This window comes from Aricia agestis, chromosome 21 (assembly GCF_905147365.1).
Source record: "Aricia agestis chromosome 21, ilAriAges1.1, whole genome shotgun sequence".
Classification (NCBI taxonomy): Eukaryota; Metazoa; Arthropoda; class Insecta; order Lepidoptera; family Lycaenidae; genus Aricia; species Aricia agestis.
Genome location: NC_056426.1, coordinates 5,290,650 through 5,311,775, shown reverse-complemented (window position 1 = coordinate 5,311,775; position 21,126 = coordinate 5,290,650). Strand labels below are relative to the sequence as shown.

General features: G+C 41.0%; 2 protein-coding genes across 2 annotated transcripts in view; both read left to right on the top strand.

Moving 5' to 3' along the window:
• LOC121737698 overlaps positions 1-9,056 on the top strand; it is a 37,559-nt gene extending 28,503 nt beyond the window's left edge. Inside the window, exons 17-23 of the mRNA XM_042129379.1 lie at positions 2,880-3,148; positions 4,479-4,584; positions 4,948-5,097; positions 6,051-6,223; positions 7,203-7,412; positions 7,955-8,031; positions 8,893-9,056. Coding sequence (XP_041985313.1) covers positions 2,880-3,148; positions 4,479-4,584; positions 4,948-5,097; positions 6,051-6,223; positions 7,203-7,412; positions 7,955-8,031; positions 8,893-9,025 — 1,118 coding nt within the window. The 3' untranslated portion in view covers positions 9,026-9,056. The remainder of the gene's footprint in view (positions 1-2,879; positions 3,149-4,478; positions 4,585-4,947; positions 5,098-6,050; positions 6,224-7,202; positions 7,413-7,954; positions 8,032-8,892) is intronic.
• Positions 9,057-20,534: 11,478 nt separating this feature from the next.
• LOC121737705 overlaps positions 20,535-21,126 on the top strand; it is a 32,791-nt gene continuing 32,199 nt past the window's right edge. Inside the window, exon 1 of the mRNA XM_042129386.1 lies at positions 20,535-20,565. The gene's annotated coding sequence lies outside the window, so the exon portion shown is untranslated. The remainder of the gene's footprint in view (positions 20,566-21,126) is intronic.

Here is a 21,126-nt window from a genome sequence, read left to right as displayed (position 1 = left end):
AAAATGATTAAAATCGATAGCCTATGATCCTTCACGTGGTCTACTTCTTATCTGTGCCAAATAACATAAAAATTGCTCCAGTAGTTCGCGAGATAAGCCCTTTCAAATAATTTCTCCCGTCTTTTCCACATTATCCTATTAGTCTTAGCGCGATAAAATATAGCCTATAGCCTTCCTCGATAAATGGGCCATCTAACACTGAAAGAATCATCAAAATCCGTTGCGTAGTTTTAAAGATTAAAGGGAACGCTTTTTTAGGGTTCCGTACCTCAAAAGGAAAAAAACGGAACCCTTATAGGATCACTTTGTTGTCCGTCTGTCCGTCTGTCAAGACCCTTTTTCTCAGGAACGCGTGGAGGTATGAAGCTGAAATTTATATCAATTACTCAGGTCTACTGTCCCTTGAAGCTGTGAAAAAATCAAACTTCTAAGCCAACGCAATCAAAAGATACAGCCGTTTATGCCGCAAATTTTCGACACTTGCAAGGGAATCAAAACCTACAGGGTGCTTCCCGTGAACTCAGAATCTTGAAATTTGGTACGAAGCAACGTCTTATAGCATAGATAAAGGAAAAATTACGAAAACCATAAATTTTTAGTTACATCACATTAATATATTTTTTTTTCATAATTTTAAACTTACTACCCATTTCCTCATAAACGCGTAGAGGTATTAAATTGAAATTCATACCAAATACTCAGGTCTATAATACCTTTAAGCTGTCGGAACCCTCGGTGCGCGAGTCCGACTCGCACTTGGCCGGTTTTTTATTTCCCCTCATGTCCCTTTACATGAGGGGAAAAAAAGCGACTTTGTTTTATAATATTATGTATAGATTTATAAATTGGCGGTCATTAATATTATGTTACATTAAAATATATATTTGACATTAGAAATACAAATATTATGACTGTATCACAATCTTTAAAACTGTAATTAATTAAAATTATGCTAATTAAAATCAATCATACAAAACACAGTATGACGTAACATAAACAAAATATAAAGGCCGAAGTTCAGGGGGCGGGGATCGATAAACGTTGCCATGGCACCGGCCCCATCCCGGGATGCTTTTCTTAGAAATCCTAGGTCCACCTGGATACCTCGGTACTGTCAGAGAAATTGATTCGCAGGCAATAGCAGACCTACGTAATTTGGTCGCGTCGTTTCAAACCCAGCTGCTTCGCTTAGTAAAAAAAGAACTAGCGACAACAGTCGAACTACGACGAGGTAAACAGTGCTCTCTCAAAAATAGTACATTGGTTTAATGTTAATAACTTACTTTTAAATTCTAGTAAAACTAAATGTATAAAGTTTACTTTGCCCAATGTTAGGCAAGTCCAAACCAATGTGCTATTAAATGATGAGAAGATGAATTTGGTAGATACCTAACACTGTATTCCTAGGTATTACACTTGATAGTAAATTACAGTGGGTTCCTCACATTGCTAATCTAGCAGGTAGGCTCAGTTCTGCAGCATATGCAGTCAGAAAAATTAGAGAAATTTCTGACGAAGACACGGCACGATTAGTATATTTTAGTTATTTTCATAGTAGGATGTCATATGGAATCCTTTTATGGGGAAACGCTGCCGATAATACAATATTTGTGCTGCAGAAGCGAGCCATACGTTCTATTTATAAAATGTCTGCTTTAGAATCTCTGAGAGATAAATTTAAAGAAATTGGTATTCTAACTGTTGCTTCTCAATACATTTTGGATAATGTAATATATGTTAGAAAAAATATAAATAAATTTAAAGTTAAAAGTGACATTCACTGTAGAAATACTAGAAATAAGCACAAGCTGGACATGCCAGTGATCAGACTTAGTAAAGTCAGTAAATCTTTTAAAGGTCAATGTATACGCCTTGACAATAAAATCCCAGAAAACGTTCAAAATCTTTCCATTAATAAATTTAAAAAAGTAGTCAAAGAGCGTTTGTGTGCCAAAGCTTATTATAAGGTCAATGATTTCATAGAAGATGGCACATCTTGGGAGTAGGATGGCTTCTTGCAAGGCTACTTCTACATTATTATATTTAAAACGCCTCCGTGGTCTAGTGGTTAGAGCGTCGCTCTCGACTCCGGAGGTCGTGGGTTCGAATCCCGCGTTGGAAACATGTTATTTCCAAGTTTGGTTAGGACAATGCAGGCTGATCACCTGATTGTCTGACAAGTAAGATGATCCATGCGTCGGATGGGCATGTAAAAAGTCGGTCCTGCGCCTGATCTCTCGCCGGTCGTGTCGGTCTTCCGTCCCACTGGGTTATGAGAGTAAAAGGAATAGAGAGTGCTCTTGTGTACTGCGCACACTCTTGGGCACTATAAAATTACTCCTGCGTACCTGGCCTGGTTTCAATGAAACCGGCCACCGTCACCGAAACCGGTGTGGGGAGTATTATTATTATTATTATATTATGACTTACAATTATGTATGTTGACATTGTATATAATATTAAGTTACAAAATTGTAAACTTTATTTTAAAAGAATAATTTTTCTCTCACTTTTTTGGTAAAAAGTGGAACCCGTGCGAGTTTCTTACGCCGGTTCTTCTCGCCGGGGTAGTTCCCGAACCGGTGGTAGGCATCAGGTAGACATTCTGAAAAAATTTGATTCAAATTTACTCAGAAATAAAACATTTTTTATTTTTATTTTTATTTTAGCGAAAACCCTGACATAATCCGACCAAATAACATAGGTCCGCCATCTGCCTGCCATCAATTTCTCTGACGGTACACACACAGCGCATGCGCTGGATTCTAGAAAATCAATAGGCGCCTTTATAAAGCTCCCTCGGAGCAGGGGCGGCCAGTCGCCAACGACATCTGGCGACATGAGGTTGCTGCTTTTACTTGCGCTGGTGTACATCTGTGAGGCCAACCTAGAGGGCCCGTTCCTGTTCTTCGGCCCTAAGACCCTGAGGAAGTATGCCAAGCCGGCGCTGGCATTCCTCGATCAAGATGCTCTAATGAGGCTTTACGGGGAGCAAGCGGCCATAGTGGTGTTCAACAACCAGGACCCCGTGCCGCTCTCCAGCGGCAACTTCCCCCGCCTCCGGAAGATGCTGGAGGGGCAGACGACGCTGGTGCTCCCCCAGGACTTCCTGGACGTCCATCCGGATTACGTCAGCAATGAGACGCAGGTGAGGTTTTAAGTGTTCGAACGATCTTCCATATTTAAAGGCTATTTTTCGTCCGTATCTTCCATATTTAAAGTTTTTTTTTTATTTGTAATGTGTAATCTGTTGCTATGTCTATTATTCCAATTTTAAATAATCTAATTTTATTCGATATTTAAACGAAGAATTCTTTTTTTAATCGTTATGTGTAGTCCACGTGTAGTCCATGTCTGTGTAGTCGTTTACTAAGCGGACGGCTAAATATTATTTTGTATCTAGATTTTATAATTAAGATCTTGCTATGGCCAGATGGCGTATCGCGAGGCGTTGCTTGATTTTCACTTTTTCTAATCCTTTTTTTTTTCAGTATTAATGCGCGAATTTCAAAGTTACTTTATCTCATTATAATAAAGCGAATTATAATTTTACAATTTGCGAATGATAATATTTCATTACTTAAAACCACGAAATAACTTATTCGTCTATGTTATTCGTCTATCTACTACGTACAACCTGCAACAAGGCTCATATTAAAAACAGCGATATTGCTACCATAACGACTATAACTAAAAGAGCGTGAAAAAATAGGGACCACATTTCTTTGTTTGGGGCCATCTTGAGACTTGACATTGTAACTATTATTGCTTAAGTATAATATCGATTTTTGACGTTTAAATTAACATGATGCCATATCCTGCGTTTAGAACCGCAATGTAATTTTGTGATCGATCATATTCCGCCATTCAAAATAATAACTCAAGCCCCACGTTCCACTTAGCGTTCAAAACGATTAAAACGCTCAAAATGCCTCCTATGCGTTTTGATCGTTTTTAACGCTAAGTGGAAGCGGTAGGAGCTACCAGCGCCCTGAACGAGAATTCTTCGGCGCCCAGAATGCTGGTGTTTCTAAAAAAATTGGCGCCCCTTTTGTTTGCTTCCAGCGCTCCTTTTTATATGGCGCCTTGGGCGGTCTACTACTGAAATTTCCCCGCTACTGAAATCTGAATATTTTTTCAAGTTAGCGCATGCGCAGCGCAACAGTTGAAGGATTAATACGCATTACCCAAATGTACGTCCTAAAATAGAATGTTTGCGTCAACAAGGGGTGGGGGGGAGGGAGGGGGGTTACAATCTTCATCGCGGCAAAGACTCACAAACTGTAATGCTCATGCTCTCGACTGTACCAGGCGTTCAGATTTTTTTTCCTCCATTATATTGCTTGTTTGCCCCCTTATTTTATAAAACAAGTCGTCGTACCTTCAAATCCTGCGATCGTCTAAATCCTGCATGGTTGCAGCGTTAAAATATTAGTTGTTTGTAAGGCAATGTTTCATCATCATTTTGTCCATTCCAGGTGCTGACACTGCAGGGCCCGTGGTCGGAGCGCGATGCCCAAATGACGGAGACCTTCGCGCGCCTGCAGGACATCTACGGGAAGGGCAGAGTGCTGGGGATCCTTGGTTAGTATACCATACATACATACAAGAGCGAGTGAACAAAATTACAATTCTGAATTTTTGGAACGAAGTTCCTTATCGCGCGTTGCGAAAGGGGGCTAGAGGGAAAAAGTTGTATGACATGACACAAAACTCAAAAATGTCGGTATATTACAACCAGAGCAAAATACTATAGTTGTAAGCCGTGCGGTAGCGCGTGTTTCTCTCTCTCTCTCTTTTTTTTAAAAACTTCGTTCCACCCGGGTGTCCATTGACACCTCTCAAGTTTTTTTACAAAAAATTTATATAGGTACATAAATAGTTAAACAGTCTGAAGTATGAGAAATGAATTTACAGAACATAACTGGACTTTTCATTCAATTCCAGGCAACTCGGTCTCCCAGCACCACTCTCCAGACTACGACGAGTGGGCGCGCGCGAAGCGGCAGGCGGAGGACTCCACCACCACCACCGCTACCACCGAGGACGAGAGGCCGGCCAAGTCGCTGCCCAAGTACGCGCTGTATAACGCCACAGGTGGGTGATGATGATGATGATGATGGCAGGCGGAGGACTCCACCACCACCACCGCTACCACCGAGGACGAGAGGCTGGCCAAGTCGCTGCCCAAGTACGCGCTGTATAACGCCACAGGTGGGTGATGATGATGATGATGATGGTGGTGATGAGTGAAGACAATATGTCAGCGACCTCATTGTTATTGTTGTTATCACTTATAATAACAGTACTTATTTATTTTAATTTATAAATCTCGCTAAAACTCGAAAATGGCTAAACCGATTTTGCTGATTTTAATCTTGAAAAGTCCAGGGAAGATTTATATGAGAATGAAAGTGATACGAAGTTCACCAAGACTCATGGGCGTACCCAGGTTCTGGGCCAGGGGGATTACCCAGGTTCTGGGCCAAGGGGAGGGGGGGGGGGGTGCAAATTACGTAGATTCTGGGCCAGGGGGGGGGGGGGAAATCAGATTTTTTACTAGATAATATACTTAGTAGGGACGTCAACATGATCCAGCCCTGCCCCCCCCTCGGTACGCCTATGCCAAGACTGAAATCAGTCAATCCGGCTCAGCCATTTTCGAGTTTTAGGAAATGAAAAACATTTAAAATTAATTATTGGAACGAAGTTTCTTATCGCGTGTTCGGCGTAAAGGCTAGATAGGCTCTGAGGGCTAGACAGACCGATATTTGACCTCGACACTTTTTTATTAGTACCTGCATGGTAGGGGCAGAGGGCGTTGATAGTTTTCCTGTGCGTCAACTAGATGGCATTTTTTGAGAATAAACCGACACGTTGTTAGTATTCCTGGGCGTCAATAAGTGGCGTTTTTTTATATTTTTTTGAGTGTTGATATGTATACAGGTTTTTTGAACATAAGAAGTAACTTCGTTCCATTCGGGTGTCCCTTGACACCTCTCAAGATTTATATACTATTAAGTGTGCAACAAATAATCTAAATATTCCAGGACCGGCGGGCAACAGCGCTCTTCTGTTCTCGTCGGGGTGGCCGGAGCTGAAGTTCCCGAACGGCACGGTGCTAGCTCTCGACACGCCCGTCGGCCAGCCCACCGTCAAACCGACCCGGCTGTACACCATCCTCGTCGTCAGATTCGCCGACGTCGATAACACTAGGGACAAGGTAAACGCAACAAAATATTGGTAGTAATCATAAAGTTAATATACCTAGCGGAATAGAAAAACAAAGGCCTGAGCAAGCGAGATGTCGCACTATCAGTAACACTGCGTGGTAAAAAGAGACGTGTGATACATCACAGCAGCACTCTTTTTTTGACGTCCAGTCGGCACGTGCCGCAAGTTGACAATTTAATCTCATAGAATTCATGTTCAATCATACTTGTGTAAGTGTATACGTACACATATTTTCACACAGATGAAAACCAATTTTGGTGTCGTTTGACAGCTCGAGATTGTTGCTCTATTCCGCTAAGTATATTAACTTTATGGGTAGTAATAGAGGCGAGACAGCACTAGGCGACAGTACGCTGCAGTGTTGCGACATTTTATGGTCAATTCTGGCCGCAACGCGACGCGTAGATGCATTCCTAAAGTATGTATTTGATAGATTTTAATTGCGTAAAACGTCGGGTAAAGTCAATTCAGTACAAATTTAGAAATGCATCTACGCGTCGCGTTGCGGCCTGAATTGACCCCTAGGCGACAGTACGCTGCAGTGGGGCGACGCGACGCGACACTTCACATTATAGTACTGAAGTCTTGTATCACATTGCTTTGCTGCCGCGTAATTCGGCTTAGTTCATACGATAACATACGTTAAACATGTCCCCACGTCAGATAAAAATAGCTAATTTAGTAGCTCTCCCCAATATTGCCCGATTAGAATGTCACACGTGTGACTTTAGGGGAGGGGGCCAGGCCCCCTCATTGTTTATCTCCAAACCAACTAGCAACCGACTAGTTATAGCCACGATTAAACTACCGTGGTCTTAACCAGACCAGTAGCTTAGACCCTTTCGAAAAAAAAAACGTTAAACATTTGGCCGTGACGCGTGGCCGTGAAGGGACAATAAAATATACTTACTCAAATCAATACCTACTTTGTCTTGTTATGATTGTAAACAATCCCTATTTAATTTCAGATCACCCTAGAGTTCTCGTTCAAGCAGCAGGGTGGGTGGTGGACCGCAGTGGGAGTGGAGGTTAAGCGGGGTTTAGAGACAGCGGGCCTCAACCTGCAGGCGCCCGCGCCGCCCGCCGCCCCTGCCGCCGTGCTCGGCAAGGCCTACCACTGCTCCTTGCCCCTGGTTTACGCGTCTGAGGACGCCACGCTGACGCTGCCGGATATCCGGGTCAGTGATATATCTAGTTAAGAAAGGTCAGACCCAGCAACAGTCGTGCTTGGCATGTTGCCCCTGGTGTACGCGTCTGAGGACGCCACGCTGACGCTGCCGGATATCCGGGTCAATGATTTATTTAGTAAGAAAGGTCAGACCTAGCAATAGTCGTGCTTGGCAAGGCTTACCACTGCTCGCTACCCCTAGTGTACGCATCTGAGGACGCTACGCTAACATTGCCGGATATCGGGGTAAATAGTGATTTACCCGGATTTTTCAGTGAGGACTGTGACGCGTCATCTGCAACTTGACCGCCATATTTAAATCATTCGATACGTAGCCAAATACTTACGGTCTTACTACAAAAGATTTAAACACCTGTTGAACAGTTGATTAGAAACAAAAAACAGTACAAAATGGTCTCAAAACAAATGTTCAATAGATGTTTAAATCTTAAGTGGTAAGACCGTTAGTATCTATGTTCCAGCGTAGCTCTTAAACATTGGATTTTAATAATGTGTCGTATCCATAATGATCAAGATTATAAATGATTTCAGATGCAGCCATACATGGATAGCACGGAGAAATTCGCTGACAGCTACGACTGTATTGGGTTTACAACTGTCCCAATTTGGTAAGTAACGAAGTAGTTCAGTCATAGATAGATGGCGAATTTAGTCATCTTATGTCAAACCCAACCCGACAAATCACGACTAATATTGAATTAACATAACCCTACCAAGTCACGTAGGTCCACCATCTGCTTATAAATCAATTTTTTCGATGATACTCATTACCTGGTAAGTACCATCGAGGAAATTGAATCCTAGGCAGTTGACGGACCTATGTCATGTGGTCGGCTTATGTCATTCCAGTGTTAGTTGTATAAAGTTAATATACCTAGCGGAATAGAGCAACAATCTCGAGCTGTCAAACGAAACCGAAATTGGTTTCATCTGTGTGTAAAAAAATATGTGTACGTATACACTTATACAAGCATGATTGAACATGATTTCTATGAGATTAAATTGTCAACGTGCGGCACGTGCCGACTGGACGTCAAAAAAAGAGTGCTGCTGTGATGTATCACACGTCTCTTTTTACCACGCAGTGTTACTGATAGTGACATCTCTCTTGCTCAGGCCTTTGTTTCTCTATTCCGCTAGGTATATTAACTTTCTGGTTAGCTGTGATCTGTCGGATGAGTTTGACTTAACGCGACTAATTCAATCAACTTCTCTGAGTCTGATAGTACTTTATAAACTTACTCCTGGAATTGCTGATAAGTAGATAGTAACTTTTTTCAGAAATTGTTATTTAATTGCATATTATAAATAAAATAAAATAAATAAAAATTGTTTTATTCCTGAATAGAAACAAATGTTCTCTGTCTATATGGTGCCTTTGCCTACCACCCTTCTACTATTTTGGCTGGAATAAATAAATAACAATTAGCACAATAATAACAACTTGAAATTATAAAATCTATTTCCAGGTCCGGTCTGATGGTCAGCTGCATCATGTTGTTAGCGCTGTCAGTTTCCATCTGCATGATCATGGACATCAAGACCATGGATCGCTTCGAGACCAACAGAAGTAAGCAACTCACTATAACAGTGAGCGAGTAATACGCACATATCATATGATTATACCGTATATACATATGATTATACCGTATATACATATATATTTATATTTATTTCATTATTACAAATTTTGCTATCGCGATTTTAATTATAAAAAAAATACCGAACGGGCATTTTGCTAATAGCAATCAGCAATATTTTTGCTAATAGAAAGATATTGGCGAGTGCTATTAGCGAGGTGCTTGTGATGTAATTAGTTGTAAATCTAGGTTTAAAAAAATTGTCTTCACTAACTACGTATGAGGTAATGTAAGGTACTGAATTAAGTTACATTTGTAAGAAAAGGCATTTGGATCGATGTTACAGTTGGAATATTGTAACATGAACTACAATAATTATCTAGGAGCTGTCATTCCATCTGATTAGCTCCATGCTGCCTCCTAAGAGGAGAAAGAGGTTTATCTTACTATGGAAAGTGAGCTGTATTTATATAGCATCATACGTTTAACAGGGACAACAATTTACAATTTTCACAGGAATTGTTGCCCTATGTTATTCTGTAATATTTGCGTTACAATTGTAATACAGACATTTCATGTTGTACAGAAATTGTATTTTCCACTAATATTAAGTCAGTAAAATGCGAGCATCGTACCTGGCATATTACTGATTCAATATTGCAAACAATTGTACGTAATAGAGACAACAATTTTCAATGTTTCGGAGAGGAATTGTTGCCTTACGTTACTCGATAAGCCGAATATTACAATTGTAATCGAAACTACAATTTCAAGTCCGTGAATTGTCAATTCCATCGTAACAGAGACGAAGATTCAAATTCGGAGAGGAATCGTCGCCTTACGTTGCATGGTCTGTTACAGTTGTAATATTGTAAGAGACTGCGATTTCACGTCATACAGGAATCGCAGTTTCGTAGTCTTAAGTGCAATGCGAGCTACAACTGTGAGGGGCAAGAATTTTCATGTTTCGGAGAGGAATTGTTGCCTTCAATATTGCAGTTGGAAGAGGAGACTCTAAGCTCGCAAGACCACAGCTTCTAAGACAACTGCAGAAATCGTTGCCTCCCCCGTTCGGTGAGAGTTACAAGAGTAACAGAGACTACAATTTGCCTATATTGTCGCCTCTAGTTATGGTTTGTCGACTAAGAGCTGACGACCGAATGGGTCATGTGACTTCAGCTGTATTAACTCCGTTAGCTACTTCCCTGAACAACTCTTTCTGATAATCTGCGTGCTGGCAGGCCGTGGGCGGTGGGTGTGGGTGTAGTAGGGTGGGGAAAAAATGGAAAGGAAATATAGGTACAGCGACTTTTTTTTCCAAAGAGTTGCTCTGTACTTCCTGTGCATCCAAATTTTTTTTAATCGATCGGGTGGTAGAGCTTGCTAGCGTTAAATTAAAAGTAGTAATTTTTTTTTCTGATGCGAGATTAGTTAGTATGTAACAGATGAGCTCACATGAAATAATAATAATTTTACTACTTTTAATTAACGCTGGTAACCACTTGACATGCACTGCAGGAAGTAGAGAGGCAACTGTTTAAGAAAAAATTAAAGTCGCTGAAACTTCTGTATTTTTTTCCATTTTTTTCCCCACCTTACTACACCCACACCCACCGCCCACGGCCTGCCAGCACGCAGATTATCAGAAAGGGTTGTTCAGGGAAGTAGCTAACGGAGTTTTAGTAGAGCTGAAGCCACATGACCGATTTGGTCGCCAGCTCTACGTCGATTACGGTTTTAGCTGACAGTTGTTCGGATTTGACGAGTTGCGCCACTCGGCGGTAGAATGTTTAATTCTCCTTTTGATACCAGATGGCGCTGTGTGATTTTCGAACGGTTGACAGATAAACTTGGGAACTTTTTTTGTAAGTCTCCCCGCACTAAGGCAATCATTTCTTCGACTCTTTTAGGGGTTGTTCTCTACCTCCGTGGTGGGACGGAGCAGAATACGAATCCCACCCCCGCCCCGATGTAGAGGGTGTCGTAAAAGGCGACTAACATCGGGACCGGTGGTACCTGCCCCCATGTAGCTTCGATGAACCCGAACTCCATTCTTTGCTCACGACACAATTTTGACGTTTGAACTTTTTAAAATACAATTTAAAATGTGTGTTTTTAAATTGACTTTTAAAGGTTACAAAGTCATATTTGTTAGAAGCAATGGAAATGGTCATCGGAGCTACATACGGCGCTGATGGTGATGGTACCGGTGGTACCACCGATGGTCGTTCCTGAAACGCTTGACGCTTGTCACCCAGTCAGCGATGAAAAGGGATTAGACGCGACGGATGTAATATACAAAATTGAAATGTGTCTTAGACGTATCAATTTTATATTTCGCATTGTCCCGTCTCGTCTCGTTTCGTAACTGATCTGAAGCGTTTTAGGATCCACGACCATAAAATAATGATCATCATTTGGACGGAAACCTTCAAATGGTGATCATTGTCACTGTATGCACCACACATGAGATATTAAGCTTGGCTTGTCAGAACCTCTTTTTAACCGTCTCAATCTCGTCTATTTAAATTAACAAAATTCTCTGACTAAGTTTTGGCAAAAGAACGGTGGTAATTAGAGACATTTATTATTTAAGGAGTTGCTTAATTTAGTTTTTGATGTGGCGTGATCGTTGCTTCAAAGCCTTCGTTAAATCCTTAAGTAAAATATCTTTAAGTATGGCTATTTTTTAAATTATAATAGCAATAATCTTGTAACATCTCTTCTAAGTTTGTTATTGTTTATGAAGCGTTTATTCTATCGTTTATTTCAAATTTCGGTTCTATCGAGCCCGCGCGAAGCACATCTGTTTATCATTACTAATGGTATGTATACATGGTTCGCAGGTGCGTTTCGCCAGTACACCGCTGTATATTTCTTCGTATACAGCTTTATACAAAGCTTTACATGTCTGGTGGTACGAGTGACTTGTATGTGTAGAAAGTTCAATATCTTAGTATTAACACCTATGTCATCGGATCAACTTACGTAATATGAAAATCTAGGATTATACCTTCACTGTAAATAATTCAGAAATCTATATGATTTCTAGTAAAAAAAAACTTTGTAACAACCTTGAGAGAGAAACGATGAATAAAACTAAAACTCCATCAAAACGAAAAAAACTACATTGAAATCGGACCGTGCGTCCGACACATCAAACGTCAATCTGAATAATTCGAACTATTAATTAGGTATGTATTTTGCTGTGTTATGACATAGGTATTGTCACGTTAAGAAAACAGTTGGTATTTTAAACTTGACTACAACGCACATTTCAATCAACATTTTCTTAACGCGACTAATTATTATTAAGTAAGTACTTGTTCAATTTAAATACTATAAGATTCTGGCAGTACTAAAGTTAGTGTGGTGGGGCAACATACATATTCATTATAATAGTATTAATAATAATTAGTATTATGTAGTTGCTATAATAAGGGTCTTTACACACTGGCGATTTGTGAGACGAACGATTGCGATCCGATGACCCTCACCTGCCAGGGTCTTTTTCTTTTCCATTCTTCGAATGTCGCTTCGATTGTCGATCGCAAGGCGTCTCTTTCGTGCGAGAGTATGGGAGACAACCTGCTGGAAGAGACGTTCGAGTCGTGAGAATTAGCCGCTGAAATCTGCGAATTCGCTCGCAGATCGCCAATGTTATAAAGCAATAGTCTTAAGCGATATAACCATTGATGTTTACCAATATCTTAGTCCCTTTGAATTAGTAGAATTATAGAAATAAAAACAACAAAATGTAATAAAAAGCAATAAAATGATTTAAAATGTGATTCGTGTTTCATTTAACCCTCCCGAATTTCCTTTTTTCTTTCGGGTTGCGCACGATTTTAAGATCGCTCAATCCATTCTTCGATACTAATATTATAAATGCGAAAACTGTGTGTCTGTCACCCATTCACGTCTAAGGCGCTTTGCAGACGACGGGGCGGGGCGGGCCGGTCAATTTCGTCGAAGTCTGCGGCTGCCCGCGCCGCGTACACAAAGCATACGCCGTCTGCGTTACTGCATGTAAACTGGTTTGCGTGATCCACGGCGGGCAGCCGCGGACATGCGCCGCCAGTGCCCGCCGGACACCTGCAGCGCGGTATTTTTGCCCGCCGTGTGCGTTGGTAATATAGGATTCCCTTTGTGCTATCGTTCGCGGCGAAAGTGAACGGCCCGCCCCGCCCCGTCGTCTACAAAGCGCCTAAATCGCCGAACTGGATGAGATAAAAGGTATGGATATACTTTTAAGTCCCGGGAAAGGACAGAGATGTTTGTGAGACGTGGGACAGAGAATGCAGACCGAAGGCTGTTGTGCTTGGAAAACACACTGCACAAACACGTTTATACGTGGGAGAGCCATGCTTCGGCACGAATGGGCCGGCTCGACCGGAGAAATACCACGTTCTCACAGAAAACTGGCGTGAAACAGCGCTTGCGCTGAGTTTCGCCGAGTGAGTGAGTTTACCGGAGGCCCAATCCCCTACCCTATTCCCTACCCTACCCTCCCCTATTCCCTTCCCTTCTCTACCCTCCCCTATTCCCTTCCCTTTCCTTCCTTACCCTCCCCTATTACCCTGTTCCCTCTTAAAAGGCCGGCAACGCACTTGCAGCTCTTCTGATGCTGCGAGTGTCCATGGGCGACGGAAGTTGCTTTCCATCAGGTGACTATGTTTGCTCGTTTGCCCCCTTTATTTCATTAAAAAAAAACACACACACAAACCACTTGCAAGTAAATAAGGTATAATCTGATTTTAAAATAAACTTAAAAACCGTTTTTGATAAAGGTAGGTACCCAGTATCAGTCTCACAGCAAATACTAATCCAAAGCCGCAAGCGATCACGACCGACAAAAATTCAAATAAAATGCCACTTTATTGCATAGGCTCTGTCATCTATAGGCTATAGTTGTTATCTAAAGGCTATAGTGATAGGATATAGTAATTAAAGATTAAACCGCCGCGGCTTTGTGGTGGCGTAGAGCAAAATGAAACCTATATCCTAAGTCATAAAATGGCATTTTATTTGATTTTTTGTCGGTCGCGATCGCTTGCCGCGTCGATCGGAACGGCACCTTTACGACAGTCGACACCTTTCAACTTCAAGCTGTCGCCTCTGTGGCTCAGTTCGTTAGCGCGTCGACACTTAAGCCATGTATTATTTTCCTCTATGACTCAAGCTATGGAGTGTAGATGGAGGAGAACTATCTCTGTATGTAAAAAGTGTCCGCTGAAATGCGTTAAATTAGGGTGGCGCTACAGTAGCAACAGGGTAAATTTTAAATCATTTAGCAGCTTTTATTTCAGCTATTTTAGGTTATATTTTTCAAAATATTATATTGGTATTAACCCAGTAATTCTGTGACTCGGCTATTCGGCTAACTTCAATTTATATTTTGTCACCAACGGCTACATTCATTCCATACCCTTTGCTGCAACTAGCGCCACTATTGGAGGATTTTTCAACTGTTATTTACAGCTGGACACTTTTTCAAATATCCCCCATATAAGATAGTTCTCCTCCATCTACCCTCCATAGCTCAAGCCGAGCTTCAATCCCGACGAGGCGACAAAAATGTTATAAACTACCAGATGACGTCCGCAACTCCGTTGCGCCAAAATTCGTTTATCGCGCGGGAACCGTACATTTTTATATTATGTATTGTAATATGTAAAAAGTATCCTATGTCCTTTCCCGGGACTTAAGGTATCTCCATACCAAATTTCAGCAAAATCGGCTTAGAGGTTTGGGCGTGAAGAGGTTGTAGACAGGAGGATAGACATACGGATAGACAGACGGACAGACAGACGGACAGAGACACGTACGGACAGACAGACTCACTTTCGCATTTAATAAAATTAGTATGGACTTACAAAGCTTTAAATCACGGGCGTATATATAGCTTTTCCACAAGGGGGTTCCACAGCAGCAAATAGGTAACGTGTTTAGGAAAACAAAAGTATTTATTTTTAATTTGAATATCGGAATGTTGATATATTTATTTTAAAAAAGTAATACGCTCTACAGTATAATAATACTTAATTATTTTCACAATTAATAAGGATAGTAATGGGGGGGGGGGGGGGTCCGGACCACCTGGACCCCCCCTCCCCTTATATACGCCCATGCTTTAAATACTTAGGTGTAGCTACATCCCGGTGGCATAGAGCCTCCAACGCACTTGCAACAAAATCGCTGGAGATTTCGAGGTAATTTCAGGTAACAGACAAACATACAGACACTGTCGCATTTGTTCTATTAGTATTAGTGTGTGACAAACCTCATCTTTAATTTTTGAACTTTGAAGTATAAGTATCGATCTTTTAACGCACTTGCAGCTGCTGCATATCAAGTGATTCGTCTCACCCAGCGCGTATGTATCAGAGAAAGTTCATCAGACGTGTTATTGGATTGTTTTTATTTATAATCCAGACGGGCGGGTGATCACTTTCACGTGAAACCTGCTTGGTGCTCGCGTGCCTTACGAGATGTTATCGAGTTTTTACCCGATTGCGCCGGGAGGGTCATGTTTTTCGCTGGGTGAGACCAAGCACCGAATATGCAGCTGTTGTAAGTGCGTTGGAAAATCTATATACTTATACTTCAAACAGTGCCGTATTCGGGGCCCGTGGCAAATTGATGGGGCCCAGCTATCAGTAAAAATCTTCGTGTTAATAATAAAACAATGTATAAAAAATTTCTGACCTCACGGCCTCTTGGGCCGGGGCCCTTTTGGGTCGGGGGTCCGTGGCATTTTGCCAGCCCTGCCACCCTGTAGTTACGCCACTGACTTCAAAGTTCAAACCTTAAAGATGAGGCTTGTCACACATCCATACTAATATTACAATTAATGCGAAAGTGTAAATCACAGATATCTGGTGTAAATATACATCTGTTTGTCTGTTACCTCCAAATCTCCAGTGACTTTGTTGAAAGGTATGGAGATATTTTGAGTCCCGGGAAAGGACATAGGATACTTTTTATCTCGGAAAAATGTGTGGGTCCCGCGTAATCGAATTTAAGCGCAATGGAGTTGCGAGCATCCTCATTGACAAAGCTAATAAATAATAACGATAAGCTATTTGGGCACACCACCATGCACATAGCATACTCCCAGTAAAGGACTCACTAGTCCTTTACTGGGAGTATGCTATTCTCGTTCTCTCCGGTGAATATTTTTTTTATTAAGTACTAGCTGTCCCGGCAAACGTTGTTTTGCTATATAAAGTATTTCGCCCATATTATTTTATTGAAGTGATAAATAAGTATGTCACCATGGCAATGACCATCGCGGCTATCCCGTCGCACAAACAATGGTCGCCGTCAGTCTCGAGTTGTAATAATTTGCTATTATTTATTGAACAAATACACTTATCAATATAAAAAGTACCCAGTAGCCGATTCTCAGACCCACTGAATATGCATATAAAATTTGGTTAAAATCAGTAAAGCCGTTTCGGAGGAGTACGCGGCCTAACATTGTGACACGAGAATTTTGTATATAAGAAATACCTCTCTTCGGAAGTCGGTTAAAAAGTGGTTAAACTATTTATAAGAAATCTACGTAATATACGTGGGAGAGCCATGCTTCGGCACGAATGGGCCGGCTCGACCGGAGAAATACCACGTTCTCACAGAAAACCGGCGTGAAACAGTGCTTACGCTGTGTTTCGCCGAGTGAGTGAGTTTACCGGAGGCCCAATCCCCTACCCTATTCCCTTCCCTACCCTCAACTATTCCCTTCCCTTCCCTTCCCTACCCTCCCCTATTACCCTATTCCCTCTTAAAAGGCCGGCAACGCACTTGCAGCTCTTCTGATGCTGCGAGTGTCCATGGGCGACGGAAGTTGCTTTCCATCAGGTGACCCGTTTGCTCGTTTGCCCCCTTATTTCATTTAAAAAAAAATCTTTAATCTGCAGAGCTAATCTACTGAAGCATTTCAGATTTCATTTATTATCAGTTCAATCAACTATTACATTATTCATTAACATTATGTTGGCATGACTGTAACATTATCGTGTTCGCACGATATGGTTTTTTATACCTGGAAACGAGCAGACGGATCGCCTAATGATATGCGCATGGACACTAATCACTATAGACCAGGGGTTCCCAAACTTATTTTGTTTACTGCCCACTTTGCGAAAAAATTATGTTTTAGCGCCCCCATTGTTTCAATTTAAAATGCATCCAGATGAAATAAATCACCCCCCAAGCCTCTCCACAACGCCCCCATTTTTTTCTGGGTCCCACACCGCCCCCATTTAGACCTCCAGACTTTGGGAAAGACTGCTATAGACTAAAGCAGGAAGAGGTATTAGTTTGTCTTGATGTAGCATCGCGTCGCGTTGCGTTTCGGTGTGGCTTCGATAACGCTGTATCTTTAAGATATTCCATGTTCCTTACACAAAAAGGATACGGGGTGTGCAACGCGGCGGTCATTCTTGGGGTCAATTCACACTGCAACGTCGCGAGACCTCGCGATGTTTTTCAAATTACCCATTAAAAGGAACATATAGCTAGCAGACAGTAGGCAGGAAAAAACGTGACTAACAATCCATACTTCCATATTAATATTATAAATGCGAAAGTGCGTCTGTCTATCTGTTACCTAACTCTTCACGCGCAAACCGCTCAACCCAATTTGTTAAACTTTACCATGGAGATATTTTTGAGTCCCGGGAAAGGACACAGGATACTTTTTATGTCGGAACGTATGAATCCCGTGCGATAAATGGATTTTGAGGCAACAGAGTGCTAGCGCCAGCGATGTTATATTTTTGATAGCTATTACGTATAGACTATAGCGTAACCGACAGCGTCGCTCCAACCACTGAGCCACCGGGGTAGCAATTAAATATTTAACCCAGTTCTTAACTGTCCTCGCCGCGAGGTCATAATCATCAGCCCGTGTCGTGCAATCCCCTTGAGCATATTTTTGAATTTACGTTATCAAGATCTTCATATGTAACACCTTCCTCCATTATAAACTAAAGCATTTATTACTAAAGTATTTCAAATCGTACTAGAATTATTATTACAAAATAAACTCCACAGTCCACATGTTGACTAAAGTAGAATAGCACACTTCTAAGGGTGGGTTGTACCAGAGGCGTAGTTATAGTTAAGGTTAAGGTTATTGTCAAATATGGCGTCCATTATGGACTTTTACTAGGGATTTGACAGTTCATTTCCCATTGTCGCAAAGCATGTTGTATTTCACCTTTCATTGGAACACATTTCATCCATAAAAAACTGTGCTGTATTATTTTGTATTTTGTTAAATGTGATTCTGTTGGTGAATCAATAAATAAATAAATTTTGTTATGGTTTAAGTTATAGTTAAAGTAAGTTGGTGCAATCCACCCTAACTCTTCTTCTCAGATGAAAATAGAGGGTTACCAGCTATCATAACCGGTGGTAGGCACCTTGGTAACGACGTTCGGAAATATTTTTGTAGAAAAATTACTCTGAACAAAAATGATTTTGATTTTGACAAGTTTGACATGTCTGTCTGTCTTCAATCCATACTACTATTATAAATGCGAAAGTGTGTCTGTCTGTCTGTTACCTCTTCACGCTTAAACCGCTGAACCTATTTGCTCGGTATCAAGATACTTTGAGTCCCGGGAAAGGTCATAGGATACTTTCATCCCGGAAAAATGTGCGGTTCCCGCGCGATAAACTAATTTTGAAGCAACGGAGTTGCGGGCTTCATCTAGTCTTGCTCAAATAGCAGGAGAAACATATATTTTAAAGGGGGTAAATTTTCCATATCCTTTCTTGGCACTCAAATACGAAAGTTACGAAACTCAAAAAGAACTAAGAAGGTAACAGACAGAAAGAAACACGTGACGTGGGAGAGCCATGCTTCGGAACAATGGGCCGGCTCGACCGGAGAATTACCACGGGCTCACAGAAAACCGACGTGAAACAGCGGTTACGCTGTGTTTCGCCGAGTGAGTGAGTTTACCGGAGGCCCAATCCCCTACCCTTTTTCCTTTCCCTACCCTCTCCTATTCCTTCCCTACCCTCCCCTATTCCCTACCCTACCCTCCCCTATTACCCTAAAAGGCCGGCAACGCACCTGCAGCTCTTCTGATGCTGCGAGTGTCCATGGGCGACGGAAGTTGCTTTCCATCAGGTGACCCGTTTGCTCGTTTGCCCCTCATTTCATAAAAAAAATGAAACACTTTTGTATTTAATATTATCGGTATAGAAGTATAATTATTATTTATGAAGTTCAAATAAACACAAGCGGAAAAAGGATGAGCAGAACCGCTGTTAATGTAAATTTTAATCTGGCCATCATAGTGTATCGGTACATCTTGATTCTTGAGAACTCATCAGCATAGAGATAACGGTGTGATGATGATGATTGCGCGGAAGCTTACACCTGCGTGGACGGCGGTATGCTAGAGCGCGCGAACAGTTTAAGCAAATACAAATTAAATTGCAGTGTGATTACGCTTCTAAGGCCGTGTTCAAAACAAACTGACAGTCAGCCGCCGAAAGTGAGCGAACGTTACGCAGTTTATTGTATTTCTATAGATATTCACTTTTTCGTTCACGCCTTAAGGGTCAATTAAGACCGCAACGCAACGCGTAGATGCATTTCTAAATTTGTACTAAATTGACAGACTTCTTGAGCGTGACACGTCTTGTAAATCTGTCAAATCCATACAAATTTAGAAATGCATCTACGCGTCGCGTTGCGGTCTGAATTTATCGTAACCGACAATACGTTATTACGCTAGGCGTAGGCGCGGACATTCGATACCGTTTATTTTCATGTCACACTGGGGCTCACAGTGAGCCTGCTCACATTCGGCGGCTTACAGTCAGTTTGGTTTGAACACGGCCTAAAAGTTGTTTTCAAATCATCGTCTGTTGTGTCTGTTCTTTAATTTGCCCACGATCATTAACTTAATGGATTTATTGTTAACTAGATGACGCCCGCAACTCTGTTGCGCCAAAATTCACTTTTCGCGCAGGAACCGTACATTTTTTTGGATAAAAAATATTCTATATCTTTCCCGGGACTCAAAGTATCTTCATACTAAATTTAAGCAAATTCGGTTCAGCAGTTTGAGCATAAAGAGGTAACAGACAGATAGACAGATACACTTTGTTTAGCTAATACTTAAAGCAGGCGCATTCTACTGATAGGTAAAAAATTACGTTCATTATTTTTAATCTAATTAAGAACTAGATAAAATAAAAAAAAATAATTAAAAAAAGTCTTAAAATAATTACTTTAAATTTTGTTTGTGAGAAATTGCTAAGTAAAACTACTGACAGGGTCCAAATTATTATTTTAATTTTAAACAATCCGTTTAAAACTACCAAACGCCGCATCAACAGTTCAATGGTCATTCAACACCGTTTACTCACGTCAACAATAAAGAATTAATATGAAAAGATGAAGGTTCAAATCTCACATAATATTATGTCTTGCATAACGCGTCCGCTTTCCAAGCCCGTCAGTGTGTTGACCGACACCGCGGGAACAAGACGTATTGTGTTTGTGTGTGTTTGTTTGGATGTGTTTTGTGCACGGTATGTATTAGTTTAGTTATTATTTTCAAAAAGTAAGCATCATTTTCATAATATAATAGTTGTGGTAGTAACATTTTCCACTAGCGTTTTTCATTAGACTTTTCTTTTAAATTATTTATATGAAAAAGCGGAGTTTCACGGAAACTTCACTTTTTCCCGCAAAAAAATAGCATATGTTCCTTCACATGGACTATTCTTCATGTGTGCCAAATAACATAAAAATTGCTGCAGTAGTTCTTAAGATAATAAGCAATTTCATATAATTTTCCCCATTTTTAGGGTTCCGTACCCAAAGGGTAAAAACGGGACCCTATTACTGAGACTTCGATGTCTGTCCGTCTGTCTCCAGGCTGTAACTCAAGAACCACTATAGCTAGACTTCTGAAATTTTCACAGATTGTGTATATTTGTTGCCGCTATAACAACAAATACTAAAAAGTAAAAACGAAATAAATTAAATTAAATATTTAAGGGGGGCTCCCATAAAACAAACGTGATTTTTTTGTATTTTTATGCTCGATATCAATAACGGCAATACAAAGGCACTTGAAATATTCACGA